This window comes from Fukomys damarensis, unplaced genomic scaffold (assembly GCF_012274545.1).
Source record: "Fukomys damarensis isolate Sample0158 unplaced genomic scaffold, DMR_v1.0_HiC HiC_scaffold_28, whole genome shotgun sequence".
Lineage (NCBI taxonomy): Eukaryota > Metazoa > Chordata > Mammalia > Rodentia > Bathyergidae > Fukomys > Fukomys damarensis.
Window position 1 is genome coordinate 41,416,086 of NW_022900940.1, and position 24,502 is coordinate 41,440,587.

Genomic DNA, 24,502 nt, shown 5'->3' on the forward strand with positions numbered 1-24,502 from the left:
CTGAGGACAGATTACTTAATCTCTTCAGCTGGAGATGAGTATACTAAAAGTATCCCATAGGCCTATCGGGAGCATACGTTTAGAGAATTCATGTGAAATACTGGGTGAGAGCCTGGCTACAGGAAGCTCTGGGTCACCATGACTGTGCATGCCGCCAGAGTACCAATGGTCCCTGGCCTGAGTGGGGAGTCGTGTTCAGAGGGCACTCAGGGGACTCAGAGGGCCTGGGGCCAGGAAGCTTCAGAGATTCGCAGTGTAGGGTGTAGGGGAAGCATTGGCTTGGGCTGCCCTCCCCGCCTGCTTCTCCCAGCTTTGGGTTGGCTGTGACCCCCAAGCCCTCCTGAGGGGCAGCGTCTTCAGCTGCCTCCTTGCCATCCTCTTTCCCAAAAAGCAGCCAGTTCCGGGCATAGCCTCCCTTTAATGGAAGTCACAGGGGGCTTTGACATAAGGATCCAGCTTGGTCAGGCAGGTGCCCTCCTCCTCTGCCATGTCCCAAGGGAAGTCTGGTGTGCCAGCTGGAGGGTTCAGAAGATGTCAGGGACGATGTAGTCAGTGTGAATGCCATCGATCAGTCCAGCTCCATTGTTGTGGACAAACCAGCAGGACACCTCTGCCCCAATCCGGGGGTCCTTCCTGTAGTCTTTTTGCAAGCCCCTGGGGACAGATAAGTCGGCTGAGGTTACTTGTCGGAGGTGGCAAGGCTATGCCTTCCCAGGAAGCACACCATACCCGCGTGACACCTGGAGAAAGGTCTGAGCCAACAATGGGGAACAGACAGCACCGTGGACAAAGACACTGGAGAGCAGCCCACCCACCTGGTGACTGTCAGCCTGCGGTTCTTCATCACCAGTGTGGCATCTGGCTTTGTGGGGTCAGAGCCTGGGTGGACGTCGGACACTTCAAAGTCAAAGGGGTGGAAGAATTGTCCTAGAAAGGCACGAGAGAGGCAGAAGTTACTGTCGGGGACTGCTCCTGCCTCGAATTCAGCAAGTGCTCACTGGGGCCTGAGCCAGTTTCTTGAATGGCTCTTTTCAAGAGCTTGAGTGTTTCTGATAAGCCTTGGCATCAAAAGCCACCTTAGTTCACTTGCTGTAGGGACATGTCTATTGAGAGGTGGGACTGGTTTTTAACCAGTTCTGAAAGGATCGGGTTGGAGAGAAAGGTTGGAGGTTTTGGTGCCCAACAGAGAACGGAACCAGCAGAAAGGCCATGTAGGAGCAGTGTGGCTGTGCCCTCCCATCCCAAGGTCTCTGGAAACCCTCTGGACCTTTTGTCTGCTAACTGGACCTCTCCTTGTACCCGTTTTTGTTTGTGTTTGACCACAGCACTTTGAAGGTACAAGACCCTCACCGGGTCAAGCCATCTCAGACCTCTGAATCTCGGCAGCCACACTGGAGAGTAGCCTGCCTTGGTGCCCCAGAACCCATGAGCGCATTGGCTTCAACACCCCGAACCACAGCTCTGCTGCCCAGCCAGCCATACCCAGCAGCCCATGTGTCCGGGGCGACATCCAGCGACTATCCAGCACATAGAAGCCCAGGAAATCCTGGTGGACAGCGCTCCCCCTCCATACTCGGTGCAGGACAACCTCAAAGGTGGCGCTGTCATCCATGGACACCACCAGATTCTTCTTCTTGTTGATGGTCAGCACTGTCCTGCAGAGCCAGGTGGCTGTCAGGACAGGAGTGGCCACCGTGCATCCCTCTCCACTGAGCTGTCCCCGTCCTCTGAGACCTCTCTCTTATGACCAGGACCAGGAGAGTTACGTCAGAGTGGCCAATTACTTGCCCAATGTCACACAGCTGGTAAGCAGTGGATCCGAGTCTTAGATTCTAGCCAGTCTGTTATCAGAGTCTGTGACCTCTGATTTCCACTCCTCACTATGTCTTGCACCTCTGGACTGGGCTCTGCTGCCCAGAATCAGGCTCTGGTGCTCGACAGTTTGTTAAATAAACAGATGACCAAAGGAAGGAGCAAGCATGAGACAAGGTGCTCAGAGAGAAGCCCAGAGAACTCGGGTTCAGCAGAGCAAGAGAGGAGAGGGCTTCAGAGAAGCCGTACGAGCTGGGTCTGGGATGACGAGCTAGCTTTGTTTTGCTTGGCGGAGACGGAATGGAATTCAGGGCATCCAGGCTGGGCATGTGCCCAGGAGCCCGGGGAATGGAGGGCGGGGCAGCCCCCAGGCTCTGACCCGCCGGTACAGGGCCTGCGGGAGCTGTGGGTCTTCAGCACGACCCCTTCCCACCCAGGCCTGGCCTCGTTACCCGTCCTGCCGCAGCACAGCCTGGTCTCTCCAGGAGAACACGGGCCCACCCGAGCTGGGGCTCAGTGTGACATTTTGAGGAGTCACTTCCAGTTGAAAGCCTGTCGCAGGGTTTGTGATCCCCAGCCGCCCGAAGTATGTGCCCTCATGCTGCCCAGGGCTCCTGGCCTTGCTGCCAATGAGTTGCCCGTTCACTGAGAAACCTGCAATGGGGCGATGGGCCGTTGTCAAGGAGGGGCCCTGCCATCTTTGCTCACGCCCCATGCCCTGCCCTGCCATAGAGCTGTCAGAACGTATCCTGCTCCCACAGCCACTTCTTTTTCCTTCCTGACCCTCCCACCACCCCCGAGGTCCCGAGCCTACCCTCTGTCCTGAGCACGGAGGACAGGGCCAGTCCTCACAGAAGCAGGCTCACAGTAGTGCTGGGAAGACATCTGTGGGGACCCTTCACAGAGGCCTCCCTCACCTGAACACCCGGCACAGTGTGTCTCACACTCTGAAAAGACCATCTACGAGGATGGTCGCCTGTTTGCTTTGAGCTTTCCCTAACTTCACGAGGGCGGGGATTGTCTTGGTCCCCACTGCAGCCCCAGCCCCCACCAAGTTCTCAGCAAGTGCTTGAAGTTGAGCTGGAAGGGAGTAAGGAGGGAGAAAGAGCCCAGCGGTGGGGTTCCTCGCCACTCCAGCACTGCAGGAGGATACTCCTGGAGGCCCTGCGGGGCCACGCTGTGGGGAAGGGAGGGCAGGACCCCTGCAGAACTTGCAGGGCTACTATGAGATAAAAAGGTGGGGCTCCTTGTTCAAGGATAGCTAAGGATTTCAGGACAGCAAGACAGAGCATGGACCAAGTTTGAGGCCTTTCTAAGTGCAGGTTCTGTCCGCCTGGCCGGCAGTGGGCATACCTGTGTCGGGGTCCTGTACCAGGCTGAGGATCACTCCGGGCTCCTCGTTGATGTTAAAGCACAGGGTGTCCTCTTTCTGGGGCACGTGGATGATGAAGTGGGGGTCAGTGTCCACTGGGAGCCAGGGGTGGAGGCCGTTAGATTGAGCACCAGGCACATGGAGCGACTGGGGCAGGGATTGAACTAGGCAGGCCGCAGAGGGGGTCCAGGCGGGCTGGGCACCCCTCGGACCCTCCCAAGCACTCACCGCCTGTCACTTGGTCGGGCAGATGATGGAAATTAGGACTGGCCTGAGTGGGAGAGGGCTGCCCGGCTGAGAGGACAAACGCTGTGGGGCAGAGCAGATGACACTGGGGAGAGCGCACTAGGCCCCCGGGGCTGCCAATCCCTTGCTGCTGCTCCTCCCACCCTGCCAGGCTGGCCTCAGGCCCCAGGAGCAGAGGCAGACACTACGTGCCCACGAATGCTTCCCCGGATAGGGAAATAGAAGTTTGACCCGGCATAGCGCTCTGGCCCCTCGGTCTCCTCCACAGAGACTTGAGTGGTGGCGCCAGGCCCTCATCAGGGGACCATTCTGGGGCTCCCCGGTGGGGTGGGGAAGAGAGCTGGTGAGCTGGGGGCTTTGGTCAGGGCTGAGGACTCAGCTGGAGGGCCAGTAACATGAAGAGTAGAGAGGGGTAGAGCTGCAGGTTGTGAGGATGGCCGCCACTTACTCCTTCTGGGTCCTACCATCTCTGCAGAAGACAAGAGCACAGCGTCACCATTCGGTCCACAAGTGCCCCGGGTCCTGTGCCCTCGGTAGATCTGGCCCCAGTCCCGGCCTCCCCGCGTGGCCTCCCCACATGGCCTTGCAGACACATGCTCTTGTGGCGGTGCCCACAGGAGCTGGCAGGGTGGTCAGGCTCTGCAAGAGTCACGAAATATGGAGGGTGTGGTGCCAAGTTTGGGGTGAACTGGGGAAGACAGTCTCGGGGTAGGCAAAAACCGGAGAGGGAGTAGGAATGGGGAGCTGTGTGTCCCAGAGCTGGGTCTTGTGCTGCCTGCCCAGTTCCTAGAAGTCCTGCACTAAACCAGCATGATTTAAAACTCACCCAACGGGAGGGAATCTGGAAAGGAGGAAAAGAGAAGAGAATTAAAGCCTAGAAGGTCTTTGGCCCACAGCCTCCCTGTCCTCAGACCCCTGCCGCCCATACCCTCTGGGGATTTGTCAATGGTGGGCTCCAGCCCGTCCTCATCCTCCATGCCCCTGATGGTCATGGAGGTCAGCGGTGTCACAAACTGATAATCCAGTGACATCTTCAGGACCTGGGCTGACAGGTAGGCCTTCTCCTCCCCCTCCACCTTCATCCTGCATGCAAGACACATGTGGCTCCAAGAGCCCAGCTCAGGCAGTTTACCTATTTGTTCACTCACTCATTCAGTCAACAAACATGCACTCAGCACCTGTAGTGCCCTGTTCAGTGGCTGTGGCCTTAAGGATATGCTTCTGAGATACGCTGGGAATTTAACAGCAACAGTCTGATCTCTCTGAGCCTTTGCTCCTGTTACATGGGGATTAGAGGGAATATCTCTGCAGACTGTGGGGCCTACATGAAAGTGTTTAGACATAGACATAGCAGCTACTCAATAAATGGTGGCCTCTTCCAAGGTGGCTCAGTGGGAAAAACAGCCCCATCCCCAGAGTACCCCACCCATGCTGTTGACCAACTGGTTGATATTAACTCAGGGACAGAGCAGGAGGACAGTACGTCTGACCCACTCATAACCCCGAAAGCCCAGACCTGCCATTTCTCTGTCCACCCTGAGGGATGGGGGGATTCTGGGTGGGCTGCAGGGGCCCTACCGCTTGGCCAGAAGCTCCTGGATGGTGAGATAGGCCCAGAGACGCTCGACGTGGTTCTCCAGCATGTGGCCGCGCTCTTGGAGCAGTTTCTTCATTTCTTCCTCATCCACTAGGCAGGTTGTCTTGAATTCCTGGCCCTCCTGAGAGTTGGTGGTGAGAGGCCAGGTGCTATGATAAGCGCAAGCCTTTGCTGGTGTGCAGGCTCCAAAGGGCCCCGCTACCTTCTCATCTCTGCAGCTTTGGTCTAGGCGGTCCCTCCCCTCCTGAGCCTGTTCTGCTCGCTCCCATTTGCTTGTCCATTTATTCACTGATTCTCCAGGTGCTGGCCAGTGACCCCCCACCACAAGCCAGACTTGGCCCCGGGCCCTGGAATCTGGTGCAGTGGGAGGACCGGGCCCTAACCTCATGGAGTTACGCTCTCCAGGGGAGACAAACAAGCTCCCAGGTGTTTCTACTGTGATCTGCTTCTCCAAATGCCCACCGAGTTCTAGGCAGGCTGCACAATTCAATTTGCCAGAACACACGAATGTGCCCTCTCGCCTAAGCTACAACAGTGGGGCCCCCTTCCCTGGGGTGTCCTCTGTACCGGGCACCGCATAAGGATATTACATGGATTATTCCATTTGCCCATAAAACATTCTAATGCAGTGCTACCTGTGTAGTACGGAAAAGGAAACCGAGGCCTAGAGAGACCCAAATTTACTTCTCAAGGTCACCCACCTGGTCAGGCCAGAACCACCGCCCAGCTCAGCTCTCTGACCTCAAAGCCTGAGTCTGGAACCCTGAACTTTGCTGTGGACTCGAGTCTGTGCCCTGGAGGGCAGGGCCCAGGTCTCCCCACTAGTGACATCTCCCATCCACTGCCCTGGGCCACAAAGCCTGCTACATGGTGGGCATCTGGGAAATGGCTTAAAGTGGGCACAGTGGGGGAGAGATTGGGCTCTTGCTGTTTCACATCCTAGAATAATGATGTGATGAGTAAGAGGCGGTCCATTTGGGATCAAGGGATTGCAAGTAACTGAGGCCATGTGTGCCCCATTCCAGTCCGTCCAGTCCCCGGGTCTTTGGCGAAGATGCATGGTAGGGTGGGGACACTACTGTGGGGAAAGGAGCCTCTGGAGAAGGCAAGCATGAAGAACACTGTGGGTTTGGGGACTCTGGGTGCTGTGCAGCCTCTCCACCCTCTGTGGACCACCATTTACCCCTCGGGCCTTCACATCGGCCTTGAAGCTGCCCAGTTTTTGGTCCGCAATGCGCCCAGCCACCACTATCTCCGAGCCGTCGTAGTACTGTTTGTGTCGATGCTGGGTCAGGGCCAGGACAGCGTCCTGCGGGTACTGCAAATCCACATCCACCAGCAAGGGGTTGGCTACCTGCTTATAGAAACCCTGAAAGGATAGGGGTGCAGCCTCAGAGCTGAGCTCCCTGGGTACCTGATGAGAAGTCTGCTCACAAAATGGGATGTCGGGGTCCCCACTTTTGGGGCCTGAGATCACACAGCTGATTTGCACTCTGTATCGGAAGAGCTTTGTCTTCTCAGCTGGACTGATGGGCTCCCCGTGGCATGCTGTGGGTGGCAGGTGAAGGGTGTGGGAGAGACCTGTAGCTGCTGGGCGGCATCATGGTCCTCGTAGATTCTCTGGGCCCATCCACTGTTCTCCATGGACATGACCTCCAGGAAATTAAAGTCCAGGTCGTGGCCGAAGCCCAGGTTGTAGAGCGGGAACCTGCCCCGGATGGCGTTGCGAATGTTCCTTTGGATTTGGGCACGGTCTGTCACCCCTGCAGCCACATATCCAGATGGTGATGGGATGCCAGCCCACAGACATGTGGAGCACATTTGGGGAGAACTCCCTGAGGTCCCAGCTTCCTATTGCAGACCCCTCTGTCCCCCAGGCACGGGGAGGTATCAGCTCCCTAGGCCCCCCGGGAACTGCAGCAGCTGGTAACAGCTCCTCCCAGACCCTGCCCATCCATATGGATCCACAGGAGTGGATCTGATGCTCTAAACCCTCCCTCCATGGCTCCTTGCCATGGCCTTCGAGGCCCCACCTACCCCTCCACCCTTGTTTCTCCCTGTGGTACATGGCCTACAGTTTCTGGGCAGGCCTTGCAGTGAGTGTACTTTTTTGCTCTAGTGCTCCCTCTGCCAAGGATCCCTTCCTGCCTCCCTCTCTCCCTTCCAGACTGAGTTTAGGACTCACTTCCTCCAAGAGGCCTTTCTAGACCTCACCTGGGCCAGGTGCCCCGGTCTGTGTTCCCTCAGGGAAATGGCTGTAAAGTGGGCACGGTGGGGAGAGATTGGAGGGCTTGGATCTGCCTCTCCCTGTAAGCCCTGGGCCCTTCAGGGAAGAGACAGCTCTTGTTCTCTTGGTATCGCTTCTCAGTCCCTTATCCTGGGCTTGGCAAGGAGGTGCCGAATACGTAGTTCATTACTCTTAACCCAGGAAGGCTGCCCATCCTCCAGGCCCTTCTTAGCCCCACATCAGGCAGAAATGTCCCCATTTCCCAACTCACAGGAAGAGGTACGCCTTGAAGATTCCACAGAGTTTGTGATTTGCATTGTGTTTTTAGACCAGTGCTTGACTTAACCTAGTGGCTGGGTTTCCAGCATCAGTGTGAACACCTCTGGTCACTGGTCACCGCCTCCCAGGAAGCCCTCTAGGTGATTACCCTCGGTTGGCTCGCCGTCTGTCAGCATGATGAGAATGGAGGCATGGTTGCTGACTTCTGGGAGGCTTTCCTGAGCTTTGTTCAAGATCTCAATTCCCCGGAGCAAACCTCCATTCAGGTTTGTGGCTGCAAAGCAGAGAAACCAGACCAGGGTGCACCTAGACTCCAAGGAAACGGAGGTGATCCCGAGGTGGCCTGAGGCCCCTGCCCTTACCCCCAATCAAGGAGAAGCGCCGTACAAAGTCTCGAGCTGCTTGCAGGTTGGCCTCGGACGCTTGCACCAGCGAGCCCCTCCAAGACTGCACATGTGACCCGAAGAGGACCAGGTCGAAGTAGTCCTCTGGCTGAATGTCCCCCAGGATCTTAAGGAGTGCTTCCTTGGTCTGCAGGGATGCAATGGTCAGGAGAGGGACACAGCAGCAGGGTCACTATGGGATAGTGCCCTCCGTCAACTCCAGATGTCCATTGCAGAGATCCACGGTGGACAGACAGCAGGAGAGAGTGGACAGGCCAGCCAGGTGGGCCCAAGAGAGGAGCATCCTGCTGGGGCTGGGGGTGCAGAGGGGCACAGAGACTGTGAATTGAGATCTTGAACAAAGCTCAGGAAAGCCTCCCAGAAGTCAGCAACCATGCATGGCGACAAGAGATGAGCAGGAGTTTGGGTAGAAAGGATTCAGAAAGAGGCCCTGGTGAAGGTGAAGCTTGTCCAGCCATGGCTTCACCATACCAAGGGCAGGGCCCCGAGAGCCCGCGGGCCGTGGGCCTGCAGCGAGACACCTCCCCAGAGATAGCCCTAACTGTTCCCAGCTTTTGCAGCAGCCGGGTTTCCTCTTCCAAGCACTTCTCCTGTGGGACACCATGGGTGCTTTCCGACCCTCAGTGTTGCTGCGGAGGAGAAGCGAATGTGCTTCCCCAAGCCTGCATCTCCTGGAAGCAACAGTGGACTCCAGAGTCTGTCACGGCTGAGACGCCCAGTTAAACCACTCCACCTCCCCCAGAAGCACGAGTCCCAAGCCAGACTCTGGCACCAAGCCCAGGTGGCAGCCAAACCCTGAAGGATGGGACTGAGAAGTCCCTGCCATTCACCTGCTTCACTTTCGGGCCTTCCATGGAGCCGCTGATGTCAATCACAAAAACCAGGTTCTTTTTCATGTTAGTCAGGTTTTGAGGGGCGAAGAAGTGGGCAAAGTGGTTATTGGCCACCTAAAACAGAAGAGGGTGAGGAGGCCGTTCACCGGCACTCTGGGCCTGCCCCCTGGGCTGGGCCTGAAGCTTCGAGCTCACCAGAAGGTCACAGAGCTGGTCTCTGTTGACGTCGTAGGTCACCCTGAAGTCCCCATCCAGCAAGGAGGTAGAGCATGTGGGGCAGGACTGCTGCTGGCTCACGGTGGGGCGGAAGAGCACGTGACCCTGTAGCCATCGAGAGTATGGGGAACGAGTGGTTTGTGCAGCCCCAAGCAGGATGTTTTCATTGACAACATAAGAAGGTGTGTGTGAGTGTGTGTGTCTGGGCATAGAAATCAGTCTGGAAGACCACCACCTAGCTGCTGTGAGTGCACCCCTGAATGTGACGAGAGACAAGACTTTTCCTTTGCTTTTATACTTCTGAATCTCTGGGATTTTCTACAATGAGCACCACCATTTGGGGTATATAGACAGAAACAAAATAATAGCAGTATGGTAACATAAAAGATAGCGATCACCGCAAGCTTTCAAGTCAAAAAAAGCAAGGCTACAAAGCCAGACGTGGTGACACATGCCTGAAATCCCAGCACTCAGGAGGCTGAGGCAGGAGGATTGCTGTGAGTTAGAAGCCAACCTTGGCTACTTAGTGAGTACAAGGCCAGCCTGAACTACATAGTGAGACCCTGTCTCAAAAAACAAAACGAAAAGGGCTGGGGATTTAATTCAGTGGCACCTAGCTTGCCTTGCAAGCATAAGGTCCTGAGTTCAATCCCTACTACCAGAAAAAAACAAACCAAAAGAAAAAAGAAAAGAAAGCAAGGCTATAACACTGTCTTGAAAGTAAAGCCCACTGGTTGACAAAGAGTAGAGACTAGAAAGGAGGGCCCAGAAGGGAAATTGAGGTCTGGTTCGAGTGGTGTTGCACTGAAAGAGGCTAGGGATATGTTTTTATTCACACTTTCTATGTTTCTATACTTTCCACAATTACTTTAGAGGACTTCTAACATTTACTCTTTTTTAGTGATGGTGGTAGTGGTGTTTCTGGAGCTTGAACAGTGGGCCTTCTCAGCTACATTCCCAGTGCTTTTCTTATTTTTTATTTTGAGACAGGGTCTTGTTAAGTCACTAGGTTGCCTGGGCTGAGCTCGCATTTGCAATCCTCCTGCCTCAGCCTCCCAGAGTGGTGGGATTATAGGTGTGCACTGCCATGCCTGCTTGATGTTTACTTCTTGTTTGTTTATTGTAAAAGTAAGATTGTTCAAAACAAAAACTTGAAAACAATTGTTAAAAAGGTCTCCCGTGGAAAGCAAGTGTGTTTGTAACATATGTCGGGGTCCTACTTTGTTTAAAAGCAATTCTGCCTAACTGTTACACACATTTCTTTTGTGAAAATAGTGAATTGCTATGGCGTCACTATATAAGGTAGGTAAGAATGAAAGGGCTTGCTTTTGGCTCAGGTTGAGGACATGTTAGAAAGCAGAGAGCTTCCTACATGTCACACTTCTCCAAGATCTGGGGTGGGGACAGTAGCGAGCTTGCAGGATTCTTGCAAATGGGTGCCAAGTGGCAGGTCCTTGGGTAGACAAAGCCCTTTCTAGTTGTAATTGTGTTGCTAAGAAAAGTGCAGCTGACCCCAAGCACAAACCATCCAAGGTGGGCTTATGTGCCATTCATTTCCCTGCATGCTATCCCATGGGCTGAAGGAGGCAGAGAAGGAACTGAGACTCAAGCGAGCCAGGACTGCACCCAGGGCCAACAAGTGGCAGAGCTGGAGCTGGTGCCTTCCCGACCTCAGGCTGCAAGCTTTGCTAAATTGCTTGAGAATCAGGAATGCTGCTGTGATGCCAGCTAGCTGGCACCTGCCTTACTCAGCCTGAGGGAAAACTGCAGCCCAGTGTTGAGCCAGGTGAAATCCCTGGGGTCCAGCCCTGTCCCCTGCATCACACATACCTTTTTCCCTGAGAAGGACTTCTTGATAGTTTGGGCTGCCAGTTCCTTGGTAAGGAAGGAGGCTTGAGCGTCCAGCTTGCTGATTCCCTGTGGCTCAAAGATGTCCACGTCGATCTAAACCATTGAAGCAAATTCTGTTCCGAGGCCCTGTCTGGGCCAGCATCAAGTCTCAACCAGGAGCCAGCATGTGACCTGATTGTCTGCTGTGTGTGGTGTGCATCCAGCCCTCAGCTGAGAGCCTGGCACATCGTTGGCCCTCAAAAATGTTTACCAGTGAAGGTGCACTTGCCAGAAGCCCTCAACTCAGCCACCACCTAGGTGCCAGCAGTGATCGCAGACCCTCAGGCTGCTCCAGACCTTCTGACTTACACATTATTTGAATGCTTGGCATCTCTTGCACAAGTCCTGGGAAATGCAGGAATCCCCCAGCTGACAGATGAGCAAACTGAGGCTCAGAAATAAGGTGGGGTTGGAAGAGTCAAGGAGCTCTCTGGCCAAGAAAAACCCATTGGAGCAACCCCAAGGAATCAGGCCCCTTCCCCGTGTTCTCTTGCCCAAGGTGGCAAGCAGTGCCTGCCCTGAGACCTGTGATTTACCTCGAAATGACGCACCAGTTGCTTGGGCTTCACTTTGATGACAATGTCATACTGTCTAAGTTTTCGTTTTAGCATCTCCTCGTAAGTCAACCGAAATATGGCCTTATTCTGGGGACCGATGGTGATATGGATGGTGAACTGCTCCATATTTCTCCCTGAGGCCCTGGATGTACCACCAGAAGCAAGAAAAGGCAGATCAATGGCAAATGATATCTTTACCCAGAGCATGGCCCTCAGAATCAGTTTCTCTTCTATGAGTGCTGCTCCCTTGACCCTCACCCTCGTTTCTGTTGGCTGATCAATGTCAAAGCCCACAGTGGAGCCCCACTTCTCCCCAAGGCAGATCTGGGCCTCTGTGTCAGCCTTGCCCGGTGCACCCATGCTGGCATCTGGGTTTGGGTAGTTCGCTCCACTTCTGTCCTCTGGGGCTGTTCTCCACCCACAGCCTCCTTGTAGCCTTCGGGTCTGTTGACTGGAGGAGGCAGCCCTGGAGACCAGGCCGGCAGGCCCCAGGCTTACCTGACCAGGCCGGCATTCTCCCCTGAGATGGCTGCTTTCCGATACTGCTTCCATGCTGTCACTCTGTCCTTTATGTCTCCGATGAATGTGTTCTTGTTTGCTGTGCTGTGGGAAGGAAAAAGGCCCTCAGGGGAGGGCTCCTCCCGGACCACACAGGTGCTTTGTATTGGAGGTGTGCTGGGCCTGGGTCCTGAGAAGGTCCTGTCCATGTGAGCCCATGGGGACCTCAGTGTGGACACCCAGGTCAGCCCATAGCCTTGCCTTGCTCCCTGAACATATACCACCAGAGGCCCCGGTTTTCCTCTCTAAGCTGGAAGCCAAGAATAACCCAAAAGGCTTCTTCTTCCCCTCAGAGCTAGGGCTGGCCATGGCTCTTTTGGGAGTGAGGAGATAGTCTGTACTGTCAGGCCACTCTGTTCTTAAGTGGGGACAGAGGAATGGACACATCTGGGGAAAGGCGTGGAAGGCAGGCTGGACACGCACATGGCGAAGTCACTGATGAAGGCCGTCTTGGGGATTTCCACCTCGAAGGCCACTTCCCTGGCTTCGTCAGCAGTGTTGACTACTTGGCTGGTAATGACATAGTGGGCGAAGCGAGAGGTAACTTTGCAGTTGACTTTCAAACTCTGGATGAAAACACCATTGACTGTCTGAAACGAGACAGGAGGGAGCTGGGGCCTGGGACCGGGCCTCTGAGCCAGTGAGAGACCTCTTGTCCTACTGGGGTCCGCCTCTGACACAGGGTGCCGGATGCCAGCAGAAGAGGCCGGACCTCACAGAAAGACACCCTTTTCTCTTCCTGAGACTTTAGAGGGGCAAGGTGAGGGGGAATCGTCCCCCATTTCCAGGAGACAGGAGCTCCCTCTGCCTGTGGCACCGACAGAGCAGTGCCCTCCTGAGGGTCTGGAGAAAGCAAACCTGTAAGAAGGGCCCGTCGCAGACCCCTTACCCAGAGTCTCACTCACTGTGTCCAAGGCCTGTCGCTTCTGCAAGACAAAGCCAGGGCCAAATGTGAGTGGGAAAGCTCGGAGACCATGGACTATCCGTTAGGGGCAAGGAGCGGGCACAGCTGCGTCCTCTGCCCCTCAGCCTTACCTGCCCCTGCAGGGGGTGACCTGCCTAGTCAGAGGTGGGTGGGCGGGTGGGCGGAGAGGGCCTGGTCGGGTGGGGGTCTCGTGTCCCTCCAGGGCCCCCTCTGGGCAGATCTGCCTGACTCTGCCCTGAGGGCTTTGCCACGTACCTCGCTGCCCTTGGACCTGCCTGTGGCCAAACCCAAAGCGGGCCCGGCCTGCAGGATGAGGAGGGACGCCAGATACACACACAGCAGCCTCCGGAGCCCCATGGCACCATCCATGGTCTCCAGGCTCCTGCTGCCCCGTCACTTTACTCAGACCGTGAATCGATACTGTGCTGGACAAACATGGATTAAACATTAGACACAGTGAAGGCAAATATTGCAATGTGCAGAATCAAAAGTTAACAGTGAGGGGCTGGGGATTTAGCGCAGTGGTTCCGCCACCTTCCTCACGAGTGCAAGGACCTGAGTTCGATCCCTGGTACCAAAAACAACAACAACAACAAAACCACAGAAAATTAGCAGTGGAAGCTCTCTTCCTGGGGGTCCCAGCTCCGGGCTGTGTAAACTTCCAACCAGACGCCTGTGGCCCAGTCTATAGAACTGAGCTCAGGGCAAGCATTGTGAAGACCCTCGGGCACATCAGACTCTGTGTCTGGTGATGGTGACATCTGACCAGAAGTCACAGTTAAAATGGATTTTTAAAGGGCTGGGGATTTAGCTCAGTGGCACTGAGCCTGCCTTGCAAGCTCAAGGTCCTGAGTTCACTCCCTGGTACCAAAAAAAAAAAAAAAAAAAAAAGGTTTTTAAACTACATTAAGCAATTCTTAAAAAAAAATTCTTTTTGGCACTGGAGATTGAACCTAAGGCCTTCACACTGAGCTTTATCTCCTGATACCTCCCACCCCCCCACACACTTTTTTTTTGAGACAAGTTCTTGGTAAGTCACTCAACTGTCCAGGATAGACTCAGATTTGCAGTCCTCCTGCCTCAGGCCTCCAGAGTGCTCGGGTTACAAGCATGTGTCACCACCATGCCTAGGAATTCTCTAAGCATCAGTGAAATTCTCGTGCTTTGGCCAGAGAGGTGGGTACAGTGGCTTGGAAAGTGCTGTGACACTTAGCACACCCATGGTTCTAGCAATGATGACCTGGCAGTGGTTCTGCCAGGGGCAGCCTGGGTCTGTTGCGGGAGGGAGGCTTAATGGTGAGCCATGCTTTCAGCTGGTTGCTTCATCTTTCTGGATTGTTGCCGTCAGATTTGGAAAGAAGGACATAAATCAGCTTCGTTGTGCTTCCCCCAGGCAAGGGTGCCTGGCAGGGGAAGGGGAGATAAAGAGGAATAACACATTTTCAGAGTGGAGGGCTCATTATGAACCACACCTTGCTCTCAGTCCTTTATTGTCTAGTTTGTACCGTTGCGGTATTCCTGGGACACTGGTCCACGGCAAGTGACAGAACCAGGATTCACACCCAGGCCTGTCTGCAAACAAAAGAAGCCTGCTCTGAGACGACAGAAATGTCCTCTGCCTTACAAGGAAGACGGAAGCGGCAGAGCTGAAGATCCAAATCCAAGAGGTCTCAGAGACTCTTCTCGTATGCGCAGTTTGTTAATTTTTCTGCCCAAGTTCTCCCTGTCTGCCACAGGCCCCAGCGTACGGGGCAGTCACAGCCCAGGGTCAGTCCACTCTGTCCTGGAGGGAGGAGGGACCAGCCTCTTGCCCTGACCCTGATGAGACAAGGGGCCCAAAGGCCTCATGGATCTGTTTGCTTGTTGTGGACTTTGTCTCAGCGTTAAATCTGGCAAAGGTTTAATGTCTGTGGGCGACAGTGACCTTCTGACCTGTTTTTCTGGCCCATGAGGAAGATCAGATGGATCATGTGACACTATACATTCTCGCAGCCACCTCCCCTGGAGCCTTCTAACTCCTGTGGAGCTGAGTTCCACCCTTCCAGATTTCCACAACCCTTCCTTTCTGTGGCTCTTCAGCTTCTGGCCGCTCCCTGGGATTCCTTGGGCTTGTGTGATACCCTTTTCCTAAGGCATCAGCTCAGTTTCACGGTGGTGGCGCCCAGAACCTGGCACTGGGCGCACTCAGTCTACCATAGGCTCAGTTCAGACTGGTACGTGAATAAGCAGACCCTCAAATGCACAGTGTGGTATCAGTGCAGTACAGATGAACTTCACAGACAAGCTGGCTGCAATGCCAGATGCAAGAGTATATAATATATATCAGAGAGAGAGAGAGAGAGAGAGAGAGAGGGCGAGCGGAAGAGAGGGAATTCTTAACAGAAATGAATACTGTCTCCAATAAAGCAAAAAGTAAAAATTGGTTCTTGGAGGGGAGGAAACATTTCAGATAACACTGGTCTGTGGCATAAACAGATGAAGAGTATATTTGTGGTATTAAAGTTTCATAGTGAGAAAAATGATTTTAAGAGCTAAAAGTCTCCTTATGGGTGTGATAAAGAAATAAAGGTTAAAAGCATTACTCCATATTTTTAAAACTTTAAATAACACTTTTATTGTGAAACTGTACAAAATATAAAGTTTCCCTTCAATCATTTGTTTGTTTGATACAAGGTCTTGCTGTGTAGCCCCGGCTGGTCTTGAACTCACTCTGTGGTCCAGGCTGATCTCGATCTTCATGCCTCAGCCTCCCTCAGTGCTGGGATTGGAGGCATGTGCCACCATGCCTCACTTGACTTTAACTTTTTTTTTTTTCTTTTTGTACTGGGGATTGAACTCAGGACCTTGCACTTGCAAGGCAGGCAGCGGAACTACTGAGCTAAATCCCTGGCCTGACTTTAACCGTTTTTAAACATGCAATTTAGAGACACAAGTACGTTCAAACTGTTGTGCAGTCATCACCATCCATCTTCAGAACTTTCATTTTCCCCCCAAATGAAGTGCCGAGACCTTTAAACACTAAGTCCCAATTTCCTCCTCTCCCCAACCACTAACATCATTCCACGTTGTTTCTGTGAATTTGCCTACTCTAGGTACATAAGGGAAATCATACAATGTTTGTTCTTTTGGGACTACCTTATTTCACTTAGCATAATGTCCTCAAGTTTCATCCAGTTGTAGAATGTCAGAATTTCTTTCCTTTATAGGGCTGAATAATACTGAAATGTATGTACCTGCCACAGTTTGTTTATCCATGCATCCAATGGTGAGCACTTAGGTTGATTCCACCTTTGGCTAGGCTGAATAATGTTCCTATGAATATAGGTGTGCAAGTGTCTGTTTAAGTCATTGCTTTCTATTCTTTTGGGTCTCTACCAGAGGTGAAATTGCTGGGTAATATGATAATTCTATGTGTGATTTTTTTTTTGAGGAACCATAGTAAAATTTTTCTCAGCAAGCTAAATCATTTTATATTCCCATCAGCAAAGCACAAGGGTTCTCATTTTTCCGTATCCTTGGTATGTATCTCGATAAATTTGGGTAAAGGTATTTGTTATTATCTAACTGTACATTTAGGATTTACACATTCTGTCTGCAATGCAGATTTCAACTGCACAAGAAGACCAAACAAAAGAACTACCAGAAATACTGAACTCTACTTAATGCTATTGAAAAGATGAACAAAAGCAAGTATTAGCTAAATTAGGGGAGAACAGATTTGTATTCAGCAATTACCAACAGTAGGAGAAAGAGTTGAGCTCAATTCCAATTTCTGTGGATGCGAATGGGCATTTTAAAGGGACAATGAGGGGGGCATCGAGGCGTGGGTATGGGTCTTACTTAGATAAAAGAAAGAAAATTACAAAGGGTTGGTCACTGTAAATGTAACTAAGCCAACTGTGTCTGCTAGTTGGCAATTATGGAAGGTTCGCCCATGTGGTAGAATGTCAGAATTTCATTCCTTTACAAGGCTGAGCTATAACCCAATATAACCTGCATGTATATATAGAAGTTAGGATTCTATTCTCCAACATAGACTGGGAGATAGAGGTGAGATCTAATCCTCTCTGATGATCACATTTCAAAGGAAGAGATTTTGGTTTCGAAACATTTCTGGCTGTGGGAGATACATACATATATAATCCAAAGGAACAGACAAAGTATTTATAATTATACACTTTTTAAAAAGCAAAGCCTATTGGAAAGGGAGGTGTTGGAATAAGTGGGAAATTCTATTTGCCATCCTTGAGCTTTCTCAGGCAAGCATTTAAAAAGGGACCTGGGGGCCCGGGATCTGGCTCAGTGGTTGTGTGGCCTGCCTTGCAAGCGCAAGGACCCAAGTTGATCCTTGGTACTTAAAAAATATGTCTGATTTTAAGCTGTTAGAAGTTGGACTAGAGTCGGCTCAAGTCTCTTGTTAAGTGATGTAAGTCGTTATACTGTATTGAGAGTTCTTTGCAGTTCTCAACCAGTAGGCTGAAGTTTTTAGGAACAAAGTGCTGGGTGCAGACTGTTAGGTATGTGAAAAAGCGTACATAGCAAATGTTACTGGTGGAGCTAGAATGTGCTGTCACTCGCTCATTAGAATGCGAGCTCCAGAAAGGCACAAACTTTCTGGGCCAAGCATACAGGCAGTCAATGACTGTGCCGTACTTTTTTTTTTTTTTTTTTTTAGCCCAGGCTGACCTCGAACTCGTGGCTATCCTCCTGCCTCAGCCCCCAAATGCAGAAGTTGTAGGCGTGCGCCACCACTCTAGGCTACTGGACCACACTTGTAAGAAGCTCAGAACCACTAAGAGTGCAGGGAGTAGAAACTTCCTAGTCTTTATTATCGCGGGCACCCGAACCGTGGAACAGAAGCGTTAGAGCGTGCGTAGGACCCGACGGAGTCGCTCTAGCTGCCCAACGCTCTGTCTTTATGGCAGGTCCTCCAGTGGCGGCGGAACCGCTCTGGCTGCTGCAGCGTCGGCTCTATGGCTGCTCTTCCCGGGATGCCCGAGCATGCGCACAACTTCCCCGGCGGAGATCGCTATGGTAGCGGCGTCGCGGTGGGCTGGCTCCAAGTTCTCTTATTCCAGCCGGGCCGCCCACGCAGCCGACCCCACAGCTGTCTCTCGGGCATGAGCGGGGCCTACAGCCGTAGCCTACTGCCCTATCTGCTGCTGCAGCCGCATCCCGACTGTGGGCCCGCGGCCGGAACATGCCCCTGGCCGCCTACTGCTACGTGAGGGTCGTGGGCAGGGGCAGCTACGGGGAGGTGACGCTTGTGAAACACCGGCGGGATGGCAGGCAGGTCCGCGGGGCTGGGGCCCGGCAGGGGCGGGGAGGGCCGAGGGCGCTGTCCGAAGGACTAGGCCGCGGTGACGTGAAGGGGCTCATCTTGGATGGCGTTTTATTAGGCAGACCCTTCCAGATTACCAAAACGAGGCCAACACTCCTTTTAACACGCGCCCCAGACGTGCTCTACTTCTGTGTAGTTTTTCCTAGTGTGCTTGATCTGCACAGCCTTTCCCCATCCCTGACAGTTCCATGAGTACAGAGATCATGCATTCCCGGGACCTAACAGTTCCTGGTAAACAATGCTCTTTAAATGAAGGGTCCCAAACGGTTCTGCTGCAACCTGCTGGACTCACTTAGAACTCAAGTCATCGTCTTCCGTCAAACCTCTCACGGCCTGTTTCAGTGAGTAGCATCATCAGCCTTGAAGTTGTCGGAGATGGACACGTGGGAGTTATCTTTAATGCCCTCCCAACCCCGATTCTGTTCATCTGCCCCTAGACCAACAGGTCTCTCCATTCCCACCGGTACCACCCCAGTCCAGCGTACCATTTTTTCTAGCTAAGCTATGGCCATTGTGTCTCGACTGATCCCTGCCACTTGCTTGTACTTCTCTAATCTCTCACTTTAATTCAGCGGCGGCGATCATTCTAAAATCTAAAAGTGATGTTGTCCTACTCCTTTCCTTAAATTAAAGCACTTTATCCCATCATCCAAAGGATAACAAACCAGTTCTTAAGTGTGATTTATTAATTGGTACTAGGGATTGAGCTAGGGCTTCACATATACTAAGCAAGCATTCTTATCATCCTCATCTCCAGCCCTCACTGTGTTTGTTAACAGGGTGAACGTATATTACACAAGCTGGGACCATTTTGAAACTGAAAGGACACACTATCCATAGTCGCACCAAGGCATGACAACCAGGCTGCACCAGGAAAATTGAGAGGCGATGTACCCTTTACGTGTAGTTCCCATTTCCCCGCTCTTCCTGTCTCACTTGTTGCTCTGCCTGGAACACAAGCTCAGGAGTAAGAGATTTATTCACCAGGCACTGAGGAATCATTGGATTTTTGAGTTGAGGATGGGAGATTATTTGATCACTCTGAGCAGTAGTTTATATTTCATAGAGCTCACTTAGCTATGTGTTTATTGAAGAAATGAACTGTATCGTCGTGGAATTGATTGAGGGTAGTGTTTTAGATATTAGAGATTATAGATTTTTTTAAAGGGAATAATTTTGTATGTTAAGGATCAGTGACTTTTAACTTTATTGGACAATGCATTCCTTTAAGAATCTAATGTAAGGCACTGGAGATTTAGCTCAGTGGTTCTTAGGCTTACCTCTCAAGCGCAAGGACCCAAGTTTGATCCCTGGTATCCCCCTAAAAAGAAATCTAATGTAATTCATAGACCAGTTTTGTAAGCCACATTTTTATGCACCCGTGTAAGAAGTTAAGAGTTTAAGGAATCTCTAGCATAATTTTTTTCCCTGTGGTACTGGGGATTTAACCCAAGGCTTTGTGCATATAGGCAAGTGCTCTACCACTGAGTTATATCCACAGTTTGAGATTTTATGATTGATCTGATGGTATGTGAGCTCACTCTTTAGCTATTAATGAAAACTTGTTTTGTCGTTTTGTTTTAAAACAGTGTCCTGCTGTGTTGTACAGGCTAGCCTTGAGTTCCAAGGCTCAAGTGATCCTCCTGCCTCAGTCTCCAAAGCAGTTGAGACTATAGGCCTCTGCCTCAATGGAACTGTGAAATGCAGGTGGAAATGATAATTTTTTTGTGACCTCCGTTGGCCATAAATCTCTTTTATAAAGAGCATCATTAGTATCAGCAAATATTTTCCCGTTTTATGTTTCTTAAAAAACAAAATGAATACGTTGTCTCAGAGGCTCTAGAAGATTGATTTTGAGGACATTCTCCAGAGCTTTTAGATACTTAGGAACATATAGAACTGTATTTTTCCATAATAAAATATATGTTTCCTTTTAGTATGTCATCAAAAAACTGAACCTCCGAAACGCATCCAGCCGAGAGCGGCGAGCTGCTGAACAGGAAGCTCAGCTCTTGTCTCAGCTGAAGCACCCCAACATTGTCACTTACAAGGAGTCCTGGGAGGGAGGAGACGGCCTGCTCTACATTGTCATGGGCTTCTGTGAAGGAGGCGATCTGTACCGGAAGCTCAAGGAGCAGAAAGGGCAGCTTCTGCCTGAGCGTCAAGTGGTAGAGTGGTTTGTACAGATTGCCATGGCTTTGCAGGTACTGGCTACACACGGTGTACTACTTACTACAAGGCAGGAAGATGGCAGATGTATTTTAGGAAAATTTTTTCCTAATGCTTACATGAGGCAAGGTGTGCATGCAGGAATCCTAGCATTTGAGTTGCCGAGGCAGGAAAACTGAAGTTTGAGGCTATCCTGTACTACATAGAGAGTTCAAGGCCAGCCTCAGCTACACGCAAGACACTGTCTCAAAAAACCAAAGAGGAAAAAAAATGTAGTTTTTGGAAGATTCATTTATGAGGTAGACTCAGTTCTTGCTGTAGCATTTGAATGTTTCCGTGTGATATCTGTGTTGGACCCAGATTTCATGTCTAATTCAAGAAAAGCAAATTTTAAAATTCTCTTAATATTTATAGTGAAGTCAATTTTAAGGTCTCTGCATTAACAAAGAGCAAAGACCATGTTTGTTATTAGCTGATCGGCTGTGTCATACTGAAAAGTGGCTGGCCGAGCTAATGCTTCTAAACTTTGAGGAGTTGGGATTTTTTCTTACCATGGCAGAGTGGGTGGAAACGCAAAGCGAGTGTGTGGTTTGGTAGGTACGTACACCAAAATAAGATTGAGAACTAACTGCTATTCAATGATTCGGTAGACTTGTCTAGAATCACTTGGCCTTTTCGTTTAAATTCTGAGATACTCTTTAAATAAAAATGATGTAGCCAGGCGTGGTACTGCACACCTGTAATCCCTACTCTTGGGAGGCTGAAGCAGGAGGATTCTGCAAGTCTGAGGCTGGGCAGAAGCACAATGTGAGACCCTGTTTAAAAAAAAAAATGATCTTAGGAGCAAGGCATGGTGGCAAACACCCAGCACTTGGGAGAATGAGGCAGAAGGGTCACTGTTAAGTTTGAGGTTAGCCTGGACTACATATTTAGACTCTGTCTCAGAAACCCAAAACATAAATAAGTAAAAATGATCTTGGTATACTGTTCTTGAAAATGTTATTAAGCTCAGGATTTCATAGGGAAAGGTGTGGACATCTGATACTTAAGACGTCCTACCATTGATGGAAGTTTATAATCATATTTTAAAACTAGATTCAGGTAATATTAAAATGATATCATTGCCAAGGCACCCGGAAGCAATTTTGGAAGATACTGGGCTAATTAATATATAGAGTTTCACTTTCTTGCTTTAGAAATTGTGTTAGACCTTTTACTTTGTTTTTGAGACAGGGTCTTGCTGTGTAGCCCAAGCTGGCCTTGAATTCACTGCAATCCTCCTCCCTCAGCCTCCAAATGCTGGGATTACAGGCTTCTGCCACCATTCCTAGGGTAGACTTTTTACTTTAGAGTTTATAAACTAATAATGTTTTAGCGGTTAGGTGACTGCAACTCTTTAACTCATGTGATCACTGATGATATTAAGAAGCCAGGAAAAAATAAATCAGTGTAAATGTACTGAAATTTTATTTCTTCTCCTCAGTATTTGCATGAAAAACATATCCTCCATCGAGATCTGAAAACTCAAAATGTCTTCCTAACAAGAACAAATATCATCAAAGTGGGTGACCTAGGAATTGCCCGAGTGTTGGAGAACCACTGTGACATGGCAAGCACCCTCATTGGCACACCCTATTACATGAGCCCGGAACTGTTCTCAAACAAACCCTACAACTATAAGGTAGGGTTGGGCTGTGCACGGTGGCTCACAGTGTCTTTGGGAGAGTGTTCAGAATTTCAGAACCTTTCAGAATGGTTAAATTACAATTCTTTGTGGCTCAGTTAAGGGAAAATAGCTTTTTGTTGTTAAAGGGGGAAAATGTAAGTGAGGTACTTGAACATTTCATCATTTACTATTTTTCTTTTCTAGTCCGATGTTTGGGCTTTGGGATGCTGTGTCTATGAAATGGCCACTCTGAAACATGCCTTCAATGCAAAAGACATGAATTCTTTAGTTTATCGGATTATTGAAGGAAAGGTAAAAATTATCTGGAATTAATTGAGTAAGATTTATACAATGCATCTTTGTAAATAGCTAGTGGCAAAATCATTGATTATTTAGATTAGTTGATAAGCAATTGTTAATATTGGATGAATAGTTAGAGCGGTGGGTTGCCTGCCAGACTTGGTGGTGCATGCCTACCATCCCAGCACTTGGGAGGCTGAGGCAGGAAGATCATCGTGGGCTGTATAGTGAGTTCAAGGCCAGCCTACATAAGGCCTACATAGTAAGACCCTGTCTCAAACAAACAAAAAAAGAGTGATGGATTGCCTGTGTGAGAAGGGTTGAATTTCAGATGAGATTCGTCCTTTCTTAATATTAATTTGTACAGGTGGCTTAATGGCTCAAAAGAATCAGCTTTTGAAAACCTGTTCCTATAGTCACAAGAGGATCAGGTGCTCTGAGATGGTGTTAATATCTTTTCCTGAGTAGCTGATGGATAATTGAGCTATCTTGCTGATGAGTCCACCATATTTTAACTTTTTCCTTTGATAATCATCATAGTCACTAGGAAGTGATTAAGAACTGTAAGCCAGGCATGGTGGCTCACACCTGTGATCCCAGCACTCTGGGAGGCTGAAGCAGGAGGAATGCAAGTTTGAGCCCAGCCTGGGCAAAGTAGTGAAACTGTATCTCAAAAAATAAAAAAGTGCTGGGGATGTAGTTTAGTGCCAAGGCTCTGGGTTCAGTCCCGGAGTCGGGTGAGGGATGGAGAACTGCAGAAAGCATTGTGAATAATACAGATAGCAGAGTAGTTGATTGTGTGTTATTTCTGTGAGGCCTTTTTTGGTGTCAGTCATCCAGGCACCATTAGGGGGTGTGTGTGTGTGTGTGTGTGTGTGTGTGTGTGTGTGTGTGTGTAGAAAAAAAGTAAAGTTTGCCCATAATTCTACTACTTAAACAATCGCACATGAAAGGAGCGAAACTCCCCTCTCTTCTCTTTCCATCCCTCGGAGATAACCATTGTTGGCAATTTATTGTGAGACCACCTAGATTTTACCTGCCTATAAACAGACATGACTCTGGGTGGATATTTTTACCTATACACAGAGATGATTTTTAGAAAAGACACTGAGGGCCAGGCATGTAGCTCACTGGTGCCAAGCCTGCCTGGCAAGTGCAAAGTCCCAAGTTCAGTCCTGGGTACTGAAAAAAAAAAAAAAAAAGAAAAAGAAACTGAAGTGAAATTAGGCTGTTCATAGTGGTACCTGACTTTCTTCTTTGACTTGTTATATGCAGGACATCTTTTCTGGTCACTTGTCTTTTATTTTTAAAGCAACCACTTAGCATCCTTTAAGAAGAATGTACCACACCTGTATTCTAGTGCTCTGGGATGCTGAGGCAGAAAGATGTCAAGTGTGAGCCCAGCTGGAGCAACTTAGCAGCTTAATGAAACTGTCTTCAGTGACAGGCTCATCCACACGCACAGAGGATGCGCCATAATTATTCTGTGGAATAAGTTACCATAATGTAATGCAAATGGATAGGCATTGAGATGGTTTCCAATTTTTGAGTCCTGCAAGAACAATACTGCATTGAACATCCTGGTGTATAAATCTAGAAACTCATGGTATTCCTTCTGAAAGAGAGAATCAGTCCTCCAGTAGGACTGCGGGGTTGAAGGAAATACTTTTACAATCTTACAACGCTTTATTTCACCCACAGCACCAGAATGCTTCCTATAGACTAATATGCTGAATATTTTCTACTTCTAGATATATGACTTTAATAAATATTTGGAAACCATTGTTTACTTTGTTTCATAAGATCATTGGTCACAATCGCAGGATTATTTTCCTTCGTAGCTTCCACCAATGCCAAGAGCTTATAGCCCAGAGCTGGCCGAACTGATAAGAACAATGCTGAGCAAGAGGCCTGAAGAAAGACCCTCTGTGAGGAGCATCCTGCGACTGCCTTACATAAAACACCAAATTTCCTTGTTTTTGGAGGCCACCAAGGCGTAAGATACTTCCTTGAAAATAGCTGGGCTAAACAGGTGGAGTAAAGAGGGTGGCTTCTATAATTTTCATATGCAAAAATTTCTGGTGAGTTTTTTTTTTTTTTTTTTTTTTTT

General features: G+C 50.1%; 2 protein-coding genes across 11 annotated transcripts in view; one reads left to right on the forward strand and one right to left on the reverse strand.

Annotated features, from left to right (window-relative positions):
- Positions 1-402: 402 nt before the first annotated feature.
- Itih1 (inter-alpha-trypsin inhibitor heavy chain 1) lies at positions 403-13,316 on the reverse strand. 2 transcript variants are annotated; one of them, XM_010643079.2, is made up of 22 exons: positions 13,172-13,315; positions 12,897-12,917; positions 12,415-12,581; positions 11,932-12,036; positions 11,413-11,575; positions 10,817-10,930; positions 8,966-9,091; positions 8,768-8,884; positions 7,896-8,064; positions 7,682-7,807; positions 6,609-6,790; positions 6,211-6,396; positions 5,009-5,148; positions 4,359-4,513; positions 4,257-4,271; positions 3,879-3,899; positions 3,413-3,493; positions 3,166-3,279; positions 2,265-2,466; positions 1,483-1,655; positions 816-927; positions 403-654 (listed from the first exon to the last, which is right to left on the reverse strand). In XM_010643079.2, exons 1-22 carry the CDS (start codon positions 13,283-13,285, stop codon positions 525-527), a joined length of 2,733 nt encoding a protein of 910 aa, XP_010641381.1. In that variant the 5' UTR covers positions 13,286-13,315; the 3' UTR covers positions 403-524. The 2 variants fall into 2 exon arrangements, with proteins under 2 accessions (XP_010641381.1, XP_010641382.1); XM_010643080.3 differs by lacking the exon at positions 12,897-12,917 and having other exon boundaries at positions 13,172-13,316.
- A 4,583-nt stretch (positions 13,317-17,899) lies between these two features.
- Positions 17,900-24,502, forward strand: part of Nek4 (NIMA related kinase 4) — a 46,667-nt gene continuing 40,064 nt past the window's right edge. For 5 of the 9 annotated variants that reach the window (XR_004514660.1, XM_033757080.1, XM_010643092.3 and 2 more), the window contains exons 1-5: positions 17,901-18,209; positions 20,195-20,461; positions 21,910-22,107; positions 22,297-22,404; positions 24,234-24,388. Coding sequence is in view for 8 of the 9 variants with exons in the window: in XM_033757080.1 (XP_033612971.1) it covers positions 18,117-18,209; positions 20,195-20,461; positions 21,910-22,107; positions 22,297-22,404; positions 24,234-24,388 (821 nt within the window). In the remaining variant the exon portion in view is untranslated. Of the gene's footprint in view, positions 18,210-20,194; positions 20,462-21,909; positions 22,108-22,296; positions 22,405-24,233; positions 24,389-24,502 lie in introns of all 9 variants that reach the window. The other 4 variants (XM_010643089.2, XM_010643094.2, XM_033757081.1 and 1 more) reach the window with 3 other exon arrangements.

Bases quoted from the DNA above. Each gene is read 5' to 3' on its own strand.
- Itih1 (XM_010643079.2), bottom strand. From the start codon at position 13,285: ATGGATGGTGCCATGGGGCTCCGGAGGCTGCTGTGTGTGTATCTGGCG. The intron at 8,065-8,767 runs GTGAATGGCAGG...GCATCCCTGCAG, and splicing joins AAGGCCCGAAAGTGAAGCAG to ACCAAGGAAGCACTCCTTAA. The intron at 4,514-5,008 runs GTAGGGCCCCTG...TCTTGCATGCAG, and splicing joins CAGGAGCTTCTGGCCAAGCG to GATGAAGGTGGAGGGGGAGG.